The sequence below is a fragment of the Dromaius novaehollandiae genome, chromosome 1, assembly GCF_036370855.1.
Source record: "Dromaius novaehollandiae isolate bDroNov1 chromosome 1, bDroNov1.hap1, whole genome shotgun sequence".
NCBI lineage: Eukaryota > Metazoa > Chordata > Aves > Casuariiformes > Dromaiidae > Dromaius > Dromaius novaehollandiae.
This window is the reverse complement of record NC_088098.1, coordinates 134,609,997-134,628,517: the sequence shown is the minus strand read 5'-3', so window position 1 is coordinate 134,628,517 and position 18,521 is coordinate 134,609,997. Positions and strand designations below refer to the sequence as shown.

The following is an 18,521-nucleotide window of genomic DNA, read 5'->3' as shown; positions in this document are numbered from 1 at the left end:
AGGCGTGTGAGCGATCCTACCGGTTACCTCACACGCGTGATCGGACCGTGACACTGCTATCAGAGGCGGCCCCCGTGCGCTTACCCTTGGCCGCTCCCCCGCCCCGGCCGTTAACGGTCCGTGTGGGCTCCGGCATGACGCCGCAGGCACAGCCGCCCGCCTCGCGCCAGGCGACGGCGCGCATGCGCGCGGCGGAGGCGAGACGCAGGACTCAGGGAAAAGCGCCCGTCGGCCCGCCGCAGGGGGAGCGCGTTGCGGTGGGCGTTGCCTGCGCCGTCACTTCGGGGAGAGTTTCGGTTGGCCGAGGAGACGCGGCGACGGTCGGGGGCGCGGCGGAGCCGGGTGGCAGTTGAAGGACGCTCGAGGACAGGGTTCGGTGTGAGGCACTGCTGCCCCTCCCCGCTCCATGCGCAAGATGCTGCTTGCCGCGCTCTCCCGGGTGCTGCAGGGTCCGGCCGCTACCACCGCCGCCGCCGCCGCGGGGAGGACGGTGAGCGGGGCGCAGCCAGCAGCGGGCTAGGCCGCTACCTGCCCCCCCCCCACCCCCGGCCGTGCGTGGCGCGAGCCGGCGTGGCTGGAACGCGGGGGCCCAACGGCCCCAACGGGCAGCGCGGGGCGGTTGGGGCTGCCGCGCGCGCCCTTGGTGGGGAGGGCGAGGCGCGCGGGGTGGGCGCTACCGCTGCGACCGGGCGCGGCGGCAGTACCGCCTCAGCCGGCGGCGCCCCCCGCCGCTCCCGCCCCTCCGGCACTCGCGTGGCGCCCTGCCGCTGCCCGCGTGTGGCTGCCGCGGTCTTCCCGGTGGAACAAGGACAGGGCCGGCAAATAAGGGCTGCGCGGGACTGAGCCCGGCGATACGGTATCGCTGCTGGAAGACTGTACGCAAACATGATATCTGTAATATTTTTGTCTTTTGGGAAGGTCCCAAATATCAAGGTTAGCGGCCAGGTTACTTGGTTCCAGCAGCAAATTAATTTTGTTCTTTGGTCTTTAAATAGTACTCAAAAGTAAAGCTGGTTGGCAGGTGTAGGAATTTTCCTGTATAAATATCCTTTTTCTTTTTTCTTAACCTTTTACAAGTACTGCTAAAATATCAGAAATGGCTGATGAGACTATGCACATTTAAAATCCGTGTGGGATTTTTTTTTCCATTTCTTGAAATGTGCTGGTTATAGTCTGTATGTTATTACACAAGGGAAGAATATTCCTTGCTCGAAGCAACTGCAGTGCTGAGTGGAGTATGAACTGGATGCCACTTGAAAACTGGTGGCTAGAGCTGCCCTGTTCCTCTTCCAACTCTGTGCACAGTAATCTTTTCAAGAGGTATCTTTGTGATATAAAAAACATTTTTTTTAACTGTCAGTGCAGGTCAGACCCTGAGCAGTTGTAAACATATTCTTCCATCATAAATTCAAACACCTGTCCTGCTTTCTTGAGTTGCTGTTGTCTTTGTTTGCTGTAACAACACTTTTTTTGGATCTCTTCCTGAATTTTTGTTCAAATGGTTATTTTTGGCATTACTGTTTCATTTATTGTGTTGTCTCTCTCTTATGTGGAGCATCTTCAAAATTTACCTTTTCATTTTCTTTATTCTATTGTAATAACTGTCTTCTTACAGTGCGTATGTAAGATGTGCTTATGATGTTGAATTTTGGATTGTGAAGTGCATTATAAGTTTGATAGGATAAGAATGTTTATATGCAATACTCACTGCTATCCATTTGACTGTACTTAATTTAAACATAAGAAATATGTTGAATTTCAGACATTTCGAGGGATCTTGTGACATATTTTGTGTTCCTGTTTGCTCTACAACCTGGATCAAAAAATTTTTTGCTCTTGGGAAAAAATGCCAGACGAGCTGACCAGTCAGTGCTTCACAAGATTAGGGATTGGGTGCAGGAGTACAAGGAACTGTGTGTGTTGCTTGGCTTCTGTCTTTCTTGCATGCTGTGTTGCAGTTGCTTTTGTTACCCTGTCTCTTGTCATGCATGCTTAAGACTGACTAAATGAGACACTAAATTACAGATCTTTAACATGTTAATTAGTGTGTGTGTGGGGAGGGTTAATGAGGGGCCTTAAAGAAAAGTTCTGGGAATCTGCTCTAAATCACATGAACTATAAGGGACTAGTTTTGCCATCTGCTTGAGCTGATCTGATTGTGCTGCCACTGAAATGACTGGTCCTGTGCTTGTGCTGTCTTCCATCAATGGCAATTAAGTGGCCACGAGAAAAACTAACCCATCTGAAAAAAAATTGTTAGTGAGATCAAGAAGTTAAGTTATTTGTTAGCCTCAAAGGGTAGTTCTTATAATTGGTGGTCAGCTGCCAGAGGAAAATCTATTACTGTACCTGTATTCTGAGGTAGCTCACTTACCTGGCATTCGCTTCCTGTCATGGGTGAATAAGCAGGTGGGTGAACAGATTCATGAAGACTGCATTAGAGAGCAGTTTCACTAGAAGATCTTCCTGTGTGTGTTGGGGCTATATAGAATGCATATCTAAAAGTAGGTCATAATTTACAAGTAAAATATCTGTATTAAATTTGCGAATATGGGTGCCTAAAATTTGTTCCTGACAGCAAGTGCTTGGCCTGCTACTGACATATACTGCATTTTCTGGGAAGTCTAAACTATATCTAATTTGGATAGCTTAATACAGATTTTTGGATCCTAATGACTCCCAAATATGAAAATGTTTATCTTGAATTGTTGTTATGTATTTATAGCAAAGGTATAAATTATCAAATGAAAAGCAGTCTTATCTGTAAAGCAGTTTTTAATACCTATTTTAAGCATATTGCAGTGGGTAAAGATGGATTTCTGTGACTCAGAGCTTACCTGTAAGGAGACTATCTCTTACAGTGTTTTAGTTTGCTAAGAATTTGCTGATTTCTCCTCCCCTGCCCCTGCCCAGCCAGTTGTTTTAGAATAGGTACTTACTCTTCTCTCTTTCTTTTTTTTTCCCGTTCCAAATGCTGCTATCCTAGGGAGCTGTTAGTGAGGTAAGGCCCAAATAAGTTTTGTCAAGGTTTGCTTTTGACATTTGTACTGACCATGTATTAGAACTTTAATACAGACTCCCTAGTCTTGTTTTTATGTAGTAATCCCAAACTCTTGTTTTACTTCCAGCACCAGGAGTAAAATAGCTTTTCTTCACTGTCACTGATAATACTGTTACAGCTTGTTAAACAGCTATATAAGCTTAGTTTAATTTAAAAACTCTAAATATTTAATCTGAGGGGGATGAAATATGAGGGAGTAAAAAATTAGGATTACTAAATCAATTAGGTAAGAGTAGGCAACCAAGATGAATTATGAATTCTCCTGCCTTTTTTCCAAAATTTATACCTATCAATCTGGCCTTTTTGGAGACATGGAAATGGACATTTTCAAAATTTCAAAAGAACGAACCTTCAGCTATATATATAAGAATTCTATGGTTGAACAAGCTACTGAAATTAATGTATATTTTAATAAGCAATACAATTTTGGAGCTAAAGATGAAGTATGTTCCCTGTGCATTGGCCACAGTGCAGTCACGGACAGATTATCATCATATCTGATGCAGCAGTGAAACTTGTTAAAGTTATCTAAGATTACCAGTTGTGGGTTAGTTAATAAGCTGTGCATGTTATTTAATACAGAACAGTAATATAGCTTTAAACATCCTTCTCGCCTCTCCGCTACCATCCTGTCTGTATTTCATGTATTTTAGGTATGCCACCTCTTGCATTTCTGTGTTATTTCTCAGCAGTGGCCATGCTTTTCCCCACATATATGGTCTTCTGTTTCTTTATAATTATCTCCTTGCATTCCCCCAATTTCTTTTCCTATTAAAAGTAAAGGGTGAGATTAGTTCAACTCTCAGAAGTCCGCTGTGTTATTTTTCCTAAGAAATACGTTCTAATAATATGAAACTCCAGTCAGCACAGAAAGCCATCAAAATCTGTGTTGGCTAAGTGACTATTCATATAGTGAATCTGGCATGTGAGGGGAAAATACTTATTTTTGTGGTTTTTTGATGCTCTTTACAGTCTTTTGAAGCTTACTGGTTTTATTTGGATAATCACAGGTGTTACAAATTTAAAATTCTGTTGTCTTCTGTCTTAATTCTAAATATTGGTTTTAAAGGAGTCTAGCGCTTAAATGTGTACAAAATAAAAATTCTCTAATACTTTAATACTGTGGGAATATGCTACTGGTTAGTTTGATTCACAAATTATTTCTGTTTGGGAGTATTGTTAGAAATGATGAATTGAGAATCTGCCTGATAATTATCTTTAAATGTTGCTTGTGTTCTGTTCTTTTTTTTTTTTTCCTTAAGGCATCCCGAGTGATTGTAGCATCACGTAACTACACAGATTTTGCAAATGAAGCTACATTTGAAATTAAGGTAAAGAAGCTGAATATGTACACAGGCATTCTGTGTAAGCATTGTTATAGATTTTGACATGATGGAGTTCACCATTTGGCTTTTCTGTTATAAAAAAAAAATACTGTTTGAATATCCAGAACCAAACCCCTCAGTACCTGGCATGATTTCTACATGGAGCTGGAAGTACTGTGCTTGGAAGTATGTAGTAACATTGCTTGTTTCTCTAGAATGTAAAGTTCTGATTCTTTGGAGCTGTAATATTGCAATACAGCTGGTATAACGGAGTTATGTAGGAGGTGAAGAACCTTCTCTGTTGTATGGGAGGGATATTAATGTTTCCTTAAGGCGTTTAAATCAAATAGCTGGTATTTGCTGTCTATTCTTTTTCCTTTCTCTTTGTTTAAGAAGTCATGAGTTCTGTATTCTAGGCATGCAGCTGTTTCAGATCCATATGGATTTGGGAGGAAAAAATGGCACCCTTTTTAATGTTTGAGTTGGTGCAGCTCAAAAGATGTGCTTGCTAATCTGTCAGCTTTCCACAATGGTTTTGGTGTTAGGAAAAAGTGAGGCTTCCATTTGCAGTAGCTTTTGTGCTGGTCTTTTCTTGAATCGATTCCTGAATGAAATCTGAATGAAATATTTTGGTTTTCCTTGTCCCTGCCTGTAAAGCATTAAAATTGTTTCATGTGCAGTAGAGAAGGAAAAGAGGGTTATATGAAAAGTCTTTTCTGAGTAGATTCAAGGATTAAAATTTGGTTGCACGAACACTGAAGCAGAGCTGTCTTAGAGTAGTATGCACGTGTTGCGCTATATCAGATCCATCCAGGTGTCAGTGGATTTGCCTTGGACAGACTATTGCTTTAATATAAACTGTGACCTGTAAAGAAGCATTTTGGTTTGTTTATTCTGCACTGAGTAATTTCTTTGGTCTGTTCCACTGAACTTGCATGACTTTTTTTGTAGGGGTAGCTAAAATCAGCCTTCAGTGCAAACTCAATATAGTCAGTGGTGTGGGGAGGAAGTTTTATTGCACACACTGATTTGATTGGCAGGGTGGCTGGGGTGGGAATGGCTTACGACTACATATTACTGAATGTGCTTCAATATTTTGAGCCAGGCTGGTGTGAGGACCTTCCTTTTAGGTACAGATGTAATATGAGGGCCTGGGAGATCTGGTTAACAATAGTGCAGGGTAGGGAATGTGAGATTGTGTGGACTGTCCAGAGAGTTGACTGGAAATTTGTGCTTAATGGGGATCTGCGAACTTGGCAAGAGGTACTTTCTATCCTCATCAGACAACCATTGAGTTGTCTGATACATGGCAGTCCTGCTAGGTCTGCTCCCCCCCCACCCCCCCCCCCCCCCGAGGTAACTGTAGATAAGCCAGTGTGATATAATGTGGTTCTATAAGTGTTCTTACTAAAGGATTTCTAGGGGAGGTTTAATAGATTACTCTCTCTTCTCTTCTTATGGCTTGAGGATGCTAAAAGGCAGGTATATATATGTATTTCTCTTTATAGAGCTGAAACTTTTTTGTCATTTGATACTGAAGTGGTTCCACTAAAAGATACTAGTTTTTGCATAGGACATATGAGCATCTAGTTCATACCTGCTATATTTAAAAGGAATTAGGAGGTATAAAATCTCTGCATAAGAGAGAACTGGAAGGAAAATAAAAATTGTATTATATATATTTCTTCTCTACCATGCCAAAGGAGGAGCAGAGATAAGGAAAAGGTTCTGGAAGAGACGTCCCCAAAGCTGTACTCTTTGTTCTGTGGTGGTAGAGGTGAGGTCCAATCTTAGGACCAGATCTTAAAAACTGCTTCACAGAGGAAGCTCCTTTCAAATAGAGACAGAGTCTGTAAGAGTCACTTTATAGATTTTTTTTTTTCTTTCTTTTTTTTAATGTCATTGTCTCTGGTCTATTGTAATATGTAAATTGTTAGTTAAAGTATTGTTTTACTCTGCGCTTCACTAAGCTTCTGTAGCTTTTACTAAGTATTTGGCAGGCAACAGCCATGGAAATGTCCTTTTTCAGTATTTTGTGACTATTTTAGTTAATCTACCGCTAGTAGGAACTACAAGGCTTCGTTTCAAGTATGGAAATCTGTCTTTATTAAAAACAAAGTTTTTCTATAGTGACCCCTGGATTTGGAAGTAGTGTACAACCTTGGTGTATTATTTGGACCTATGAATTGAGGTTTTGCAGCTTTTCTTTTTTTTTTTTTTTCTTTTTTTTTTTTTTTTTTTGGAGAGAGAGATATTACAAGCTGAATTTAAAATGGCAGATCGTAAAAACAAATTGTTAATGACAGTCATAAATTCGCGAAATAACTACTTGGTCCACTCTGCAGAAGTGTGACCTCCATCGCCTGGAAGAAGGCCCTAGTACCACAGCAGTGTTGACTCGAGAGGAGGGGCTCCATTACTACAAGACGATGCAGACCATACGTCGCATGGAATTGAAGTCTGATCAGCTGTATAAGCAGAAGATTATTCGTGGCTTCTGTCACTTATATGACGGTCAGGTGAGAATTTTTTTTTTTTCCCAAGAGGTTTTATAAAGTGTAGTTCACTCTCTTGGCCTACTTAATGTAGGAGTTTGAGTAGACTAGAGATGAAATTAAGACACTGTCTGTAGATACTCAATTCTAAAGCTGTAGCTGGATCAGTGATTTGGTTCATTATTTCTTTAAAAACAATGTCTGAGCACGTGAATTCCTAACTTCCTGAGACAACAATAGGAAGAGAGAGAAAGCAAGATGCAGTTGAAGATCTGCTGAGTGCAGGGAATGAGCAACTGCAGCATACTAAATTCAACTTATTTCCTACATCATCCTCATCAGGCTTCACTGATGTGTTTTGTTGCAGTGCCTTGCAGAGGATGATACCCACTAAAAAAGCAAGAGCCAGTAGAATGTTGAGCTTCAGAGAAACTTTATTGTCTGTCCATTTCTCCTTTTTGAATTGCAGTTATTTAGATGTATTGTTTGGGAGGTGCTTGTGGAAGAAGTCAGTGGATATTTTCGGCCTTCCACTTCTGTCTGCTTTTGTTAGTCACAGTCAGGACAGAATGGGATTTGGAGGCCAAGATTCTTGTAGCTCTAGTGTCAAAGGGAGGCCTACCTCTCATTGGGATTTAAGGCGGTCTCCTATATCTGTGCTTTTCCTGTTTTCTGCTGATATTTTAAGTAAGTATGGGGGTCCATAGCTAGCCCTCTTCACACTGCTGGCTATTGGTGTTGGGTGCTTTTCTTCATTGCTAAGCTTATTTTTCTTTTGTAACAGGAGGCTTGCTGTGTAGGCCTTGAAGTTGCCATAAAGCCTACAGATCATGTGATAACAGCATACAGAGTTCATGGCTTTACTTATGCACGAGGAGTTCCCGTTCGAACAATTCTTGCTGAACTTACAGGTTTGTACCTAGTAAAATGAGGATTTGGATGCTGCTGTGCTTCTGTCAGAATCTTTTACTCAAATTCAAAATGATGTCGATGCACAAAGTATTCTGGGGCTTCAGAAGTAATTTAGTGACTTAGCAAAATAAATCAATATGTGACTTGTTGATGCAACCACTTTTTTATTATAAAACATAAATCACAAGCAGTGTTTAACTTGAGAAGTGCCAGCATTTAAAGCTCAGCTTTATAAAACTTTTCATGATACTATAGGCTGCATGCATTGTGCTACAGCAGCTTGTTTAAATGGAACTTGCAGTAGTAACAATTACATTGCTAGTGGTAGAGATTTATTCTTGACAGAGCAGAGCATTACCCTCTATAGGGCAGAGCTGAATTTTCAGAGCAATGTTGCTGAACTTTGGTCTTAGGAAGACTAGTAAATACTGTCTGTAATTGTAAACTGAATATGGTTTGGGGATAACTTGATTATAACAAGAATATTAAATGGTAATCTGGACAGATCTAAGACTTTGTGGAAGGGAGAGATGGCTATTCTTAGTAAGTTCATAGGCAGAGTAGGCAAGAGGAGTGGATCAGCGTGCTGAGCTCTTACAGATCTGTGTGCAAATGCTACAAATGAAAAATGAGCAGGAAATGCTGCCAGTATTGTGATTATAATAAAAACCTGATCTGAGAATTTGGATGCTTGAAACATTAATATATGAAAGGACATTTTGGAAGTAGAAGTATGTTTTTGTATGCTAAGTGTATGTTTACTAATAATATGTATTTGCAACTGAAGCCCAGAATCTTGTGGATGATTGACTTGCGAAGTAAGGAAGGAATCTGTCATGACTGGGGTCTACTATTGGCTCTGAAACCAGAAATATCAGTGACAGTGGTATTTTGTTTCTTCGTTAGTTTGTTTTTTCTTTTCACAGCACAATCTTCTATACCATTATGCTTGGTTTTAGGTGTGTGGGTGTTGTGTGGTTGTGTATGGGGGGTTTTTCTGTTTGTTTTTTCTTTCTTTTTTTTAATTGGGAAAGAACAGCAGCAGCACAGAGACTGTTTCGAGAAATGATATTTGGGGCAAGTTTCTGGAGAGGAGTGCTGCTAGGGGTGATTCTTACAAGCAAAGATCTTGACCGAAAATGCCAAAGTGAAAGAGAGCTTGAATTACATTTACCAGAAAATGATAGAATTCAAGAATCTTTCAAAGGGCAGGAAAGAGAGTCAGGAAAATAAAGACTGGTACAGGAAACGAGCTAAAGAAAAGGACTGTTTAGGAGAACTGACAGTTTCCTAAGAAAAGATTTTGTGCACACCAGGGCAAATTATTCCAGGAAAAATAGAAAGTAGAACAAAAAATGACTTTAGTAAGTCAGGAGTTCGTCAGTGATCTAAAATACAACAAAGGATTGTACAAAAATTGAAATGGGGAGAAATTACTGAAATCCAGGTGTAAAAGAACAATAGTTTTCTGATAAAAAGTGAATGTTCTAATTTTACTGCTTTGGCCCTAGCTGGCAGAATCTGTAAAAGCACAGAAGAAACCATTTCAAAAGCATATGCAAGGTGAGAGGAAGACTAATAAAAATGACCCACTATTAGGTGAGGAAGAGAAGTACAAATTCCAGGATGGCATCAAGTACTCAGGGTTTTTTCATCTTTTGATGGCATCTGCTGTGATCTTGTATAAGAAATTAGTGAATCATGATATAAATGAAACCACTGAAATGTAGCTAGAAAACTGTATTCAGAGTAGTTATTGAAGTTTCTTTGTCAAACTGAAAGGATGTATTCAGCAAGTTGTTGAAGTAGTTTATCCTCTCTGGTACCAGTCAAATTTCCATTCAGAATTAGGGGAATGGTGTGGAGGACTGTGCTCATTGAACAGCTGGAAGATAGCAAGGGGTGGGGAGCTGTGTGCTTTTAGGAAGATCAGATTAGAATTCAAATCCTGAAAAACTGGAGAAATGGCCTGAAAAATAGGGTATAGCTTAATAAGGACCAATTGCAAAAATACAGACTGGGTGAAGTGAACTATCAGTGGGCTAGATATCAGTTCAGCAGAAAAGGCGCTGATGGCTTTGGGGACTGAAACAATGTAATGCTGTCAAAAAGCAATATATCTATTTTATTGAATGGAAATAATCCTACTGATCAGCACATGTAGGACCTCAGCTGAAAAACTCTATTCTTAGGTTTTCTGATAACCGGATAGACAGCCAGCAAATATAAATTGACCCTGCCCTGGAGGAAGGGATGGACTAGTTTTGCGTTTTTCAAAGCTCCTAAATTGGAAGTGTTTGCTAACTTGGGAGAGGGGATCAAAGAATGCCTTGTCTCTGAGGGCAAGAGGAGATAGAGAACGTTAGTAAACAAAAGGCTATTCTTGGAAAACATAATTGTAAAATACGTGCTTTAAAAAACAATATGTAGTGACTTGAGGCGTGCATTTGAAATAAGTTGGCTGAATTTAGAATGGAATTTGAGTGTACCTGCCTTGAGGTACTGAGGGCACCTGTGAGATGCCTGCTTGAGTGCCCTTTCATTAGGCACTGACTTCTATTTCCCAGTTGTGTGGGAGTGCATATAATGTGTATTTAAAAATGCTTTTACACTTCATTTAATGGGCTTTGTTCTAGTGCTTTATGGACCACTATTTATCTTCAAACTACAGTTTGAGTAGTGCTGGAGTACGTGATTTCTTGATGTTTGTTTATTTATTTAATGTCCACATGTAATTCTTTCTTCTGGTGATTGTCGCAGGGAAGATGAGTATAGATTATGGCAGCTAATCTGAACCAGTGTTCAGATTGCCAAAGCTAAAAGTGAAAAGGACTGTATAGTGCTGTTATGGTAGCATGGATTACATGTACCAGGAGTATAGACAATGTTGGCTACTTAAAAATATGTATAAAAAAACTGCTTTATCAGAAAGTGCATTTGTATAGTAGGACACTGGAACTTCCTTGCATGGTTTTAAAACCACGCTTAAACAATTCTTCACTGATCTCATACTGTGCTTCCTGAATGATGTTTTTCATTATCATCCCTTTTTTCCCCTTCTCCTATCTGTTTTGTGATGTATTTATATGCCTTTGTGGCCAGTGTGTAAGAATCAATGTCATAAGTCTGCAAAGAAGACCTAATAACATGAAGACAATACTAGCATCATTACTTTAGGAACTGAATTAGATATTCCCATTAATGTAGTAGTTTTCCTTCTATATATAGTAACCCCAAAAAGAGGCAGAAACTAGGACCAATTGAAGTCAAATTTTACTCATTTCACTGGCTGACAAGTAATTGCTTGTTGTTTGTGTTTCAGGTCGAAAAGGAGGATGTGCAAAGGGAAAAGGAGGATCGATGCACATGTATACCAAGAACTTTTATGGTGGTAATGGCATTGTTGGTGCTCAGGTATATATGTGACTTCTGCTCTAAAACACAAGTTAAATTTCACTAGCAGCCTGTGCCAGCATTTCCTTCATGCTGTTTTCATGCTGTGAGCTTGTATTGCTCTGTGGCTATTAAGTCTGTTATGTCTTTATTCTGGTTTGCTTACAGTTTTGGGAATTGTAAGACAAAGATGAATCAAACAGAGAATAAAGTTAATGTTTAGCTTTTAGGCTGTAATGCAGATTGGAACAAATGGGAATGGGTTGGTAACAACAATTTGTTGAGCACCTCCCTGATATTGAAAAGGCCTTTTTATGGCTCACAAGCTGACCGTCTCCAACTCCTCCAGACGTTGTTCTAAAATTTTGCTTTGTTCTATATTTCATGATAGGTTCCTCTGGGAGCTGGGATTGCGCTGGCATGTAAATACTTTGGTAAAAACGAAATCTGTTTGACTCTATATGGGGATGGTGCAGCCAATCAGGTAAGCTAGCTTTGTCTAGTGTGGCTTTGTGAGGAGGAGTGTGACTATAGATAACGGATTTTCCTTCTGTCAGCTCTGCCTATTTACAGTATAATGACAGAGCACCTTTCGCCCTGTCTCTGTTTAGTATCTGCAGTCTGCACAACATCTGACTGTGAACTTGCACTAGGATTTTTATGTTGGGCTTTCTGTTCCAGGGAGGCCTTATTAAAGGAGTCCACAGATGATTGAAAGCAGTGCTGGAGAGTGAAAACAATGTACACTTTCTGTCCTGCGGTTCATTTGCAGTTTTTCTTAGGGCGTTTGTTGTGAAGTGCTCTTCACCGAGATGACTTTCATGTAGATAGCTGAGCAGCTGGCAAATTTTGGATATCTTAGGCATTCAAGTAGATGCCTGTGTCTCTGAGGACCATATAGTCTCTGAAGACTGTATAGTCCTCAGAGGAGTGATTCAGGTGAACAGTTGAGAAGTTACTTGCTACACATCAGGAATGAAGCATGTGCTTGGGATTTTTTTTTTTTCCCCTTTCATCTTGTTTTGGGCTTCTCTGGGAATATGGGCTTCATGTCAATGTTTGTCCTTCCCCACCGATTTTGAACTCTGCCCCTGTTGCTGGAGTGGAGGGAAAGCCTTTTAGTTCCTTCCCATCAAGAGCAGTCTAGATGCTGAGGGAGTGGGGCTAATTGTTTGTTATTTGAACACAGTGGAAGTCATGGGAGAAAGGGTTTCTAGGTAGTACTGTTATCCCCTTTCCAGCTGTGTGTGGCTCACCTGAGTGTGTCACTGCTTGAAGCCTGTCTGCTGTAAGCAGAGCTCTGAAAGACAGTAGTGAAGCTAACCATGCTGCTGCATAGAGAGATACATTTAACTTTTGTGAAGGCAAAGGGGAGGACAGAACATCTCACACAACCGCTTATTTTTGACATTTGAATGGTTATCTTCACATTATGCGTAGAAAAATTAAGCCAAATGAGAAATTGGTTGTTTAGAGTACACTGTTCCCTACTGCTGCATAATTTCCCATTTTCTAAACACAGGGAGATCTCAATTCCTGGTTTTCTGTGTTTCACTTACAGCAGCAAGACTAGTGCAGTGTGATTGAGCTGTTTTTTATGACTTCCTAAAATATTTCAATCAAGATCTTAAGGTTTTATGCTACCGTAACACAGACACTGAATGAGGTTAAAAATTAAATCCTGTAAAATATTACAATATACAAGTACATTGAGATAACTTTTATCTTGCATAGTATAACTTTCCTCTTTTTTTCCTTCTCAGCTGAAGGAAATGGCTTGTTTCAGATCACTTTTAGTATTACAAGTTTACCAGCCAGACCTTTGCAACTGAAAGATTTTCAGTAGAGCCTAATGCTTAAAGTTTTAGCGCTCTCTCTAGATTTTGCTCCTTTTCTTTCAGGGCCAAATATTTGAAACCTACAATATGGCAGCCTTGTGGAAGTTGCCTTGTGTTTTTATCTGTGAGAATAATCGGTATGGAATGGGAACCTCAGTTGAAAGAGCTGCAGCCAGTACTGACTACTACAAACGAGGAGACTTCATTCCAGGCCTCAGGGTGAGTACAGTTCCAGCTTCTTTTGAGAGAGTGAGATCAGTGGGTGGGTGTGTGGGGAGGAGAGGAAAGGTGTTTATGTACATGAAAAACACATCATGTCTGTAGATATACAGAAAAACTATTTCTGATATATTTACTACTATAAATATATATCACGTGTGATTATTATACACATTTTATATATATTACATAGAAGAATTTGAAATTTAATTCCTACCACACCTGTGGAAGTATTAACATTTAAAGTTTGGTTTTCTGGTATCTTTTTGCCTCAACTTGTAGTTTCTGTTTATCAGGTGGATGGCATGGATGTTCTCAGTGTTCGGGAAGCAACAAAATTTGCAACTGAGTACTGTAGAGCTGGAAAAGTAAGTCAGTAATCATCATCTTCATTCCTTTACTACAGGTGAAATTTTTTGCAAGATTGTTGCTATATACAAAAATTCCATCTAGCCCATTTTTTGCAGTTGCTGTTGAAACTGTATTTGACTTTATTTCTCCCCACCCCCCAGTATTGAACCTGCAAGTACTTGAGTGGTTCTTTAATTTTGTTAGAATTTATTAACATGCAATTGGTATTAACAAAACTTTTTTTTTTTTAACCAAAACCCTGACATCCTGTCATCTTCTTCCTGCTTTCTCCCCCAGTTAAATTCTGTTGTGAAGGGTTTCAGCTGTTATGCAGTTGCGTTCCCTGTGAAGAGATTAATGTGGGGGAAGCAACAAGGAAAGTAATCATCCTATTTTTACAGCAAAGAGAAGGTGAAGTAGAAAGACTTTGTGACACTGGATACATGAACACAAGATGCATACGTTTTTAAATACCTACATAGCAATGCATAAAAAAGCTAGACAAGATATTAGGACTTTCAGCATTTGTTTGTCACCCAAGCATGATGCATTGCTTCTGAAGATCTTTAATATCTGGTGAAATACTGTTTGTGCTGGGAATGCACAGCATAAAAAGAACAAAATTGATACAGAAGAATAAGGTTCTGTGAATTACCATATTTCAGTGAAAGAATAGGCCATATGAATAATGACACTGGAAACGAAGAAATTGTTTAATACAGCACAGTAAGAACATGAGAATAATGGTAAGCACATAACATATACCTTCCTTTGAAATTTTTTTGTTGTTTTTACTAGCTGTGGTAACATTACATAAATTAAAGAGCATTGAATTAATATGATTCATAGTCAGTGGGATTCACCAATAGCAAATACTTTCTGCTCTAACAACAGATTGGTCACTCAAGGTGGTAATACTCTCTGTATCTTTTCAAGGGTCCTATTCTGATGGAGTTACAAACATACCGTTATCATGGCCACAGTATGAGTGACCCTGGAATCAGGTACTGTTGAATACTTTCACAGCATTCACTGAAACCAAATATTGATGATCAGAATTCTGAAAAAAACATGTCATGGATTTGATGCTTAAATCCACTGTGAAGTGCATGAAGGTTATGATGAAATCTCTATGATGAATTTGATCACTCATCTTATTCCTCCGTAGATAATCAGTGACAGTCAAGCATGCTTATTTTACTTACAAACTATCAAATATAGCTTTAAAACAAGCACTAAGTCAGTTAAATTTCTGTACTTTTGATTAAGGATTCTACATTCAGTGTGACTTTATGGGAGAAGAAATTTTACTGGTGCTGTGTTCTAAGTAAGCTTTGACTGGAAAACAACATGCTTTTCCAGAGTATATAAAACCCTGTAAACTGATAGATAGTATAGGAACAGTTTGGAGTGTCCAGTCAAATGGAACACTTTTTAAAAATACAAGTATGTAGGTGCTGACAGGACTTGGGCATTGTGCCATCGGACAAATCTGAATTTATCTACATTAAATAGAGGTGTATCCCAAAGTTTCACTGGAAGCTTGTCGATTGAAAATTTTGATCAAGTTGCTTAAACCCACCCATCCCTAAGCCTTCAGACACTGGATATATTGTGACTCAGTTTAACAGTACACAGCAAGTCATCTAGCCCCCTACTGCTTTTTCCCTTAAGGAAGATGGGAAGCAGGAACTGCAGCCTGTCATGGTAACTGTCTCACGCTGGGACTGCTATTTCTTCCCTGCCTTTCCTACTCAAGCCTAGATATACTTTAACTCTGTCTCCATTCTAAGATCTCAGAAATGTTCTAGATGTAGCTGTGCCTTCATTCTTTGAGTGATTAATATTGCTGTATTTTTATTGCTTTCATAACAATTTTTTGACAAATCTTTTGGTCACCATTTTTAAGGTGAGCTGTGTCCAAGACCTCACCACTATTCAAGGATACCACTAACTGATGTTCATGTCTCTGCTTCTTTTTCTCATAGCTATCGTACTAGAGAAGAAATTCAAGAAGTAAGAAGTAAGAGTGATCCCATTACTTTGCTGAAGGACAGAATGGTCAACAGTAACCTTGCTAGCATTGAAGAGCTAAAGGTATAGCTTTAAGTTGATATGTTTCAGCAAGCTCATGTGCATTCAAACACTAATGAGCTCTGAAAAGGGCATCATACTGCAGTACACATCACTCATTCTTTGAGCTTTTTTTGTTTAAATATAACTTAATCAGTGAAAGTAAAATGTTGGTGCAGATGAGCCAGTGAAGGTGTGCTGTTCTTGAAAGGCTTTTTGCTTTTGGTGCTGAGTGTCTCTCTCGTGTGTGTGTCTTAGTGTGACAGAAGCTGTATTCAAAACATTAACATCTAGAAATCAAAATTTCCCAGGCTTTCTATACTACACAGAAATAGGGAAAGTTGGAAAGGCAGGGAAGTCATCCTGCTGGCTGCTTTCCCCTCAGTAGTGAAGAATCCTAGTGAAGGATTCGGGAACCCTCTCAGGAAATGTTTTGAGTATTTTGTTCCCCCCTATTAAAGGGAAGGTGGGGAGAAGAAAAATGGAAGTAGAACAAATTAAGTAAATAGCACAGATGTGAAGGAAAAAACCCCACCACTTCTAGTCAAATCCCGCAAAATGCCCAATATAGCTACACCTGAACATAATTAGTTACAATTTACTTAATGCTAGACTGTTTTAGACCCATACATCTCTAGCTATATATGGGTTTGAGATTATAAATATTATTCTGTTGAAAAATGTCAATTACTTTATCAATAGAGAATTTCTAGCAACTAAGTTAAACTTATTTTTGTTTGCAGTTTTCTTCATGCAAAATGTTGATTTTTACTTCCTCTAGAAAAAGCAATAATTATTAGCCCTGAACATCACTTGCATGTAACATTATGTATATAAAAAAAACTTGAACTATGAGAGTTTTAATAGGTTAAGCTATAAATAAAATGTGATATACTAACCTCTAATATGTGGCAATAAGTTTGAGAGTTATTTAAATGAAAAGCCTATCTCAAAGGTAACACAAATATAACAGGCAGAAGTTGTATTGTAGATCTATATAGGTTTTGTAAAGGCTTATATGCATGAAAAAGTGGTGTTTTCCTTGTAGTCAACATCCTCTGTGCATCCCGAACGTGTTTTGCAGAATCAGAGTAAAAAATGTAGAAACTCAGTGCAGTCATGTTCTTCTGGCACTAAGATAACTATTATCCAGAAAGGGCAAATGCTGCAGTTCAGTAAGGAGGGATTTTTTTTTTTTTTTTTTTTTTTTTTTTTTTTTTTTAAACAGACATCAGTACTTCATCATTGGGTTTAAACTCAAAATTATGACACTTTTTGTGAGCAGTCTTCTAATAAGCTTCCATTTTTGCTATAGGAAATTGATGTGGCAGTAAGGAAGGAGATCGAGGAAGCTGCTCAGTTTGCTACCACTGATCCAGAGCCACCGCTGGAAGAACTAGGTCACCACATCTACTTCAATGAGCCACCCTTTGAAGTGCGTGGCCCAAATCAATGGATAAAGTACAAGTCTGTCAGCTAAAGGCCTTTTTTATTGGGGGTAACTTATTCATAAGAATAAGTGAATGCATTTACAAGAACTATAATGACTCAAAAACAAACCTTAAGCTTATTTAAAAGCTCTTTCAACAGCGGAAGTTTAAAGATTATGTAGGGAAATCCATCTTATTATGGATTGTCTTAAAGATGCTGAATGTTGCTTCAGAAGGAGCTGAATTAGGAGAAAGCAGCGGTTTATTTGAATTGCTATATATTTGCAACTCTTCTTTGGATTGCTGTCTGTGTCATGTACAGTACAAAAATATTAAACTTTAACAACATTTATCTGGTCATTAGTTTTTGTTTCTTGAGGAACCACTTTCAAAAAAACCTGAATGCTCTGTTTTTGCTGCAGAAACATTGTTAGATGAAAATATCACACCAAGCTTTTCTTAGTAGTTCAGTGAGAGTTGCTTTATTATAAAATGCTATATACATTTGTCTATGAAGAGGTGACATACATGCTGGAGCTTAATTGCTTCCTGCTCAAACCATCAGAGAGCAGAACTGTAACACATTAAGTTCACAGTTCTTGAAATGCTAAATCCAATTCAGGTGTGGTGACTGTTTTGCAGAAAAGCTTTTTCTCAGCTATTGCTTTATATTTACATTGATGGGCATCTGAATTCTGCTTTATGCTTTGATAAATAATTTAGGTGCATTAACAAAAGATTTAAAGCTGTTACTATTCACTGTGCATTACACTGATGGTCAAATAAGCTATACAGTTGTGCAAAACCTGCAAGGCTACAATATATACATGTAATAATTTAAGTGTTAGGAATGTGTCTTTATTTGCTTATTCCCATTATCTATTCTATTTTCAAAGAATTAACCTTCTGTCTCTGAGGTCTTAGATGTTTGTCGGTGGATTAATATTGCATTCCAAATTCTGCAGAGAAGACCACCACTGTATGGAGATGATTGAAAACAATTAGTAACTACAGTGACAGACTAGGGAGGCAAGATTCCTTATCTATCTCCATTATTTTAAAGTGTGCAAGAAGTAAAAATCTAGAAATCATAAGGAGTTACTACCACTTGTGACAGTACAAAGTGAGCGCTACACTCCTTTAAGGTTATGGCCAGGAGAACATCTTTCATGTCAGCCAGCGGTAACTGAATGATACTGAAAGGACTATTTTTTTTTTTTTTTAAATCAGTGGGTAGGAAAGAAATTCTTTGTTTTCTATCCGACTACTTAGTGCTGAATGGGGGAGTTGAACAGTTGGTTCCCAACCTTGATAAATGCCAAAATGCAGATGGCATGAAGCACCCTAAGTGTAGTTGTTAGGTATCAGTTAAGATATGGGAAACTTTATTAAAAGACAATTCAGTAGCAACTGCTGTTAATTTA

At 39.0% G+C, this 18,521-nt stretch overlaps 2 protein-coding genes across 7 annotated transcripts in view; one reads left to right on the top strand and one right to left on the bottom strand.

The window, feature by feature from the left end:
* The first annotated feature begins 257 nt into the window (after nt 1–257).
* On the top strand, nt 258–17,449 carry PDHA1 (pyruvate dehydrogenase E1 subunit alpha 1). Of its 4 annotated transcripts, none has more exons than XM_026120692.2 (12): nt 258–490; nt 2,987–3,001; nt 4,324–4,392; nt 6,732–6,905; nt 7,666–7,792; nt 11,116–11,207; nt 11,578–11,670; nt 13,088–13,243; nt 13,540–13,611; nt 14,531–14,598; nt 15,583–15,691; nt 16,983–17,449. In XM_026120692.2, the coding sequence occupies exons 1-12, from the start codon at nt 407–409 to the stop codon at nt 17,145–17,147; spliced, it is 1,224 nt and encodes a 407-aa protein (XP_025976477.1). In that variant the 5' UTR covers nt 258–406; the 3' UTR covers nt 17,148–17,449. The 4 variants fall into 4 exon arrangements, with proteins under 4 accessions (XP_025976477.1, XP_025976478.1, XP_025976479.1 ...); XM_064499217.1 differs by lacking the exon at nt 258–490 and adding an exon at nt 871–933; XM_026120693.2 differs by lacking the exon at nt 2,987–3,001.
* The window catches only part of MAP3K15 (mitogen-activated protein kinase kinase kinase 15), an 85,503-nt gene continuing 80,591 nt past the window's right edge, over nt 13,610–18,521 (bottom strand). Inside the window, exon 29 of one of the 3 annotated variants that reach the window (XM_026120687.2) lies at nt 13,610–13,937. In XM_026120687.2, the coding sequence (XP_025976472.2) occupies nt 13,892–13,937 (46 nt within the window). In that variant the 3' untranslated portion in view covers nt 13,610–13,891. Of the gene's footprint in view, nt 13,938–14,594; nt 14,655–16,849; nt 18,075–18,521 lie in introns of those variants that run through there. The other 2 variants (XM_064499153.1, XM_064499141.1) reach the window with 2 other exon arrangements.

Coding starts and splice junctions, on each gene's coding strand:
- PDHA1 (XM_026120692.2), top strand. CDS start 407: ATGCGCAAGATGCTGCTTGCCGCGCTCTCCCGGGTGCTGCAGGGTCCG. Junction 13,612..14,530: donor AGTACTGTAGAGCTGGAAAA/GTAAGTCAGTAA, acceptor TATCTTTTCAAG/GGTCCTATTCTGATGGAGTT. Junction 15,692..16,982: donor CTAGCATTGAAGAGCTAAAG/GTATAGCTTTAA, acceptor TTTTTGCTATAG/GAAATTGATGTGGCAGTAAG.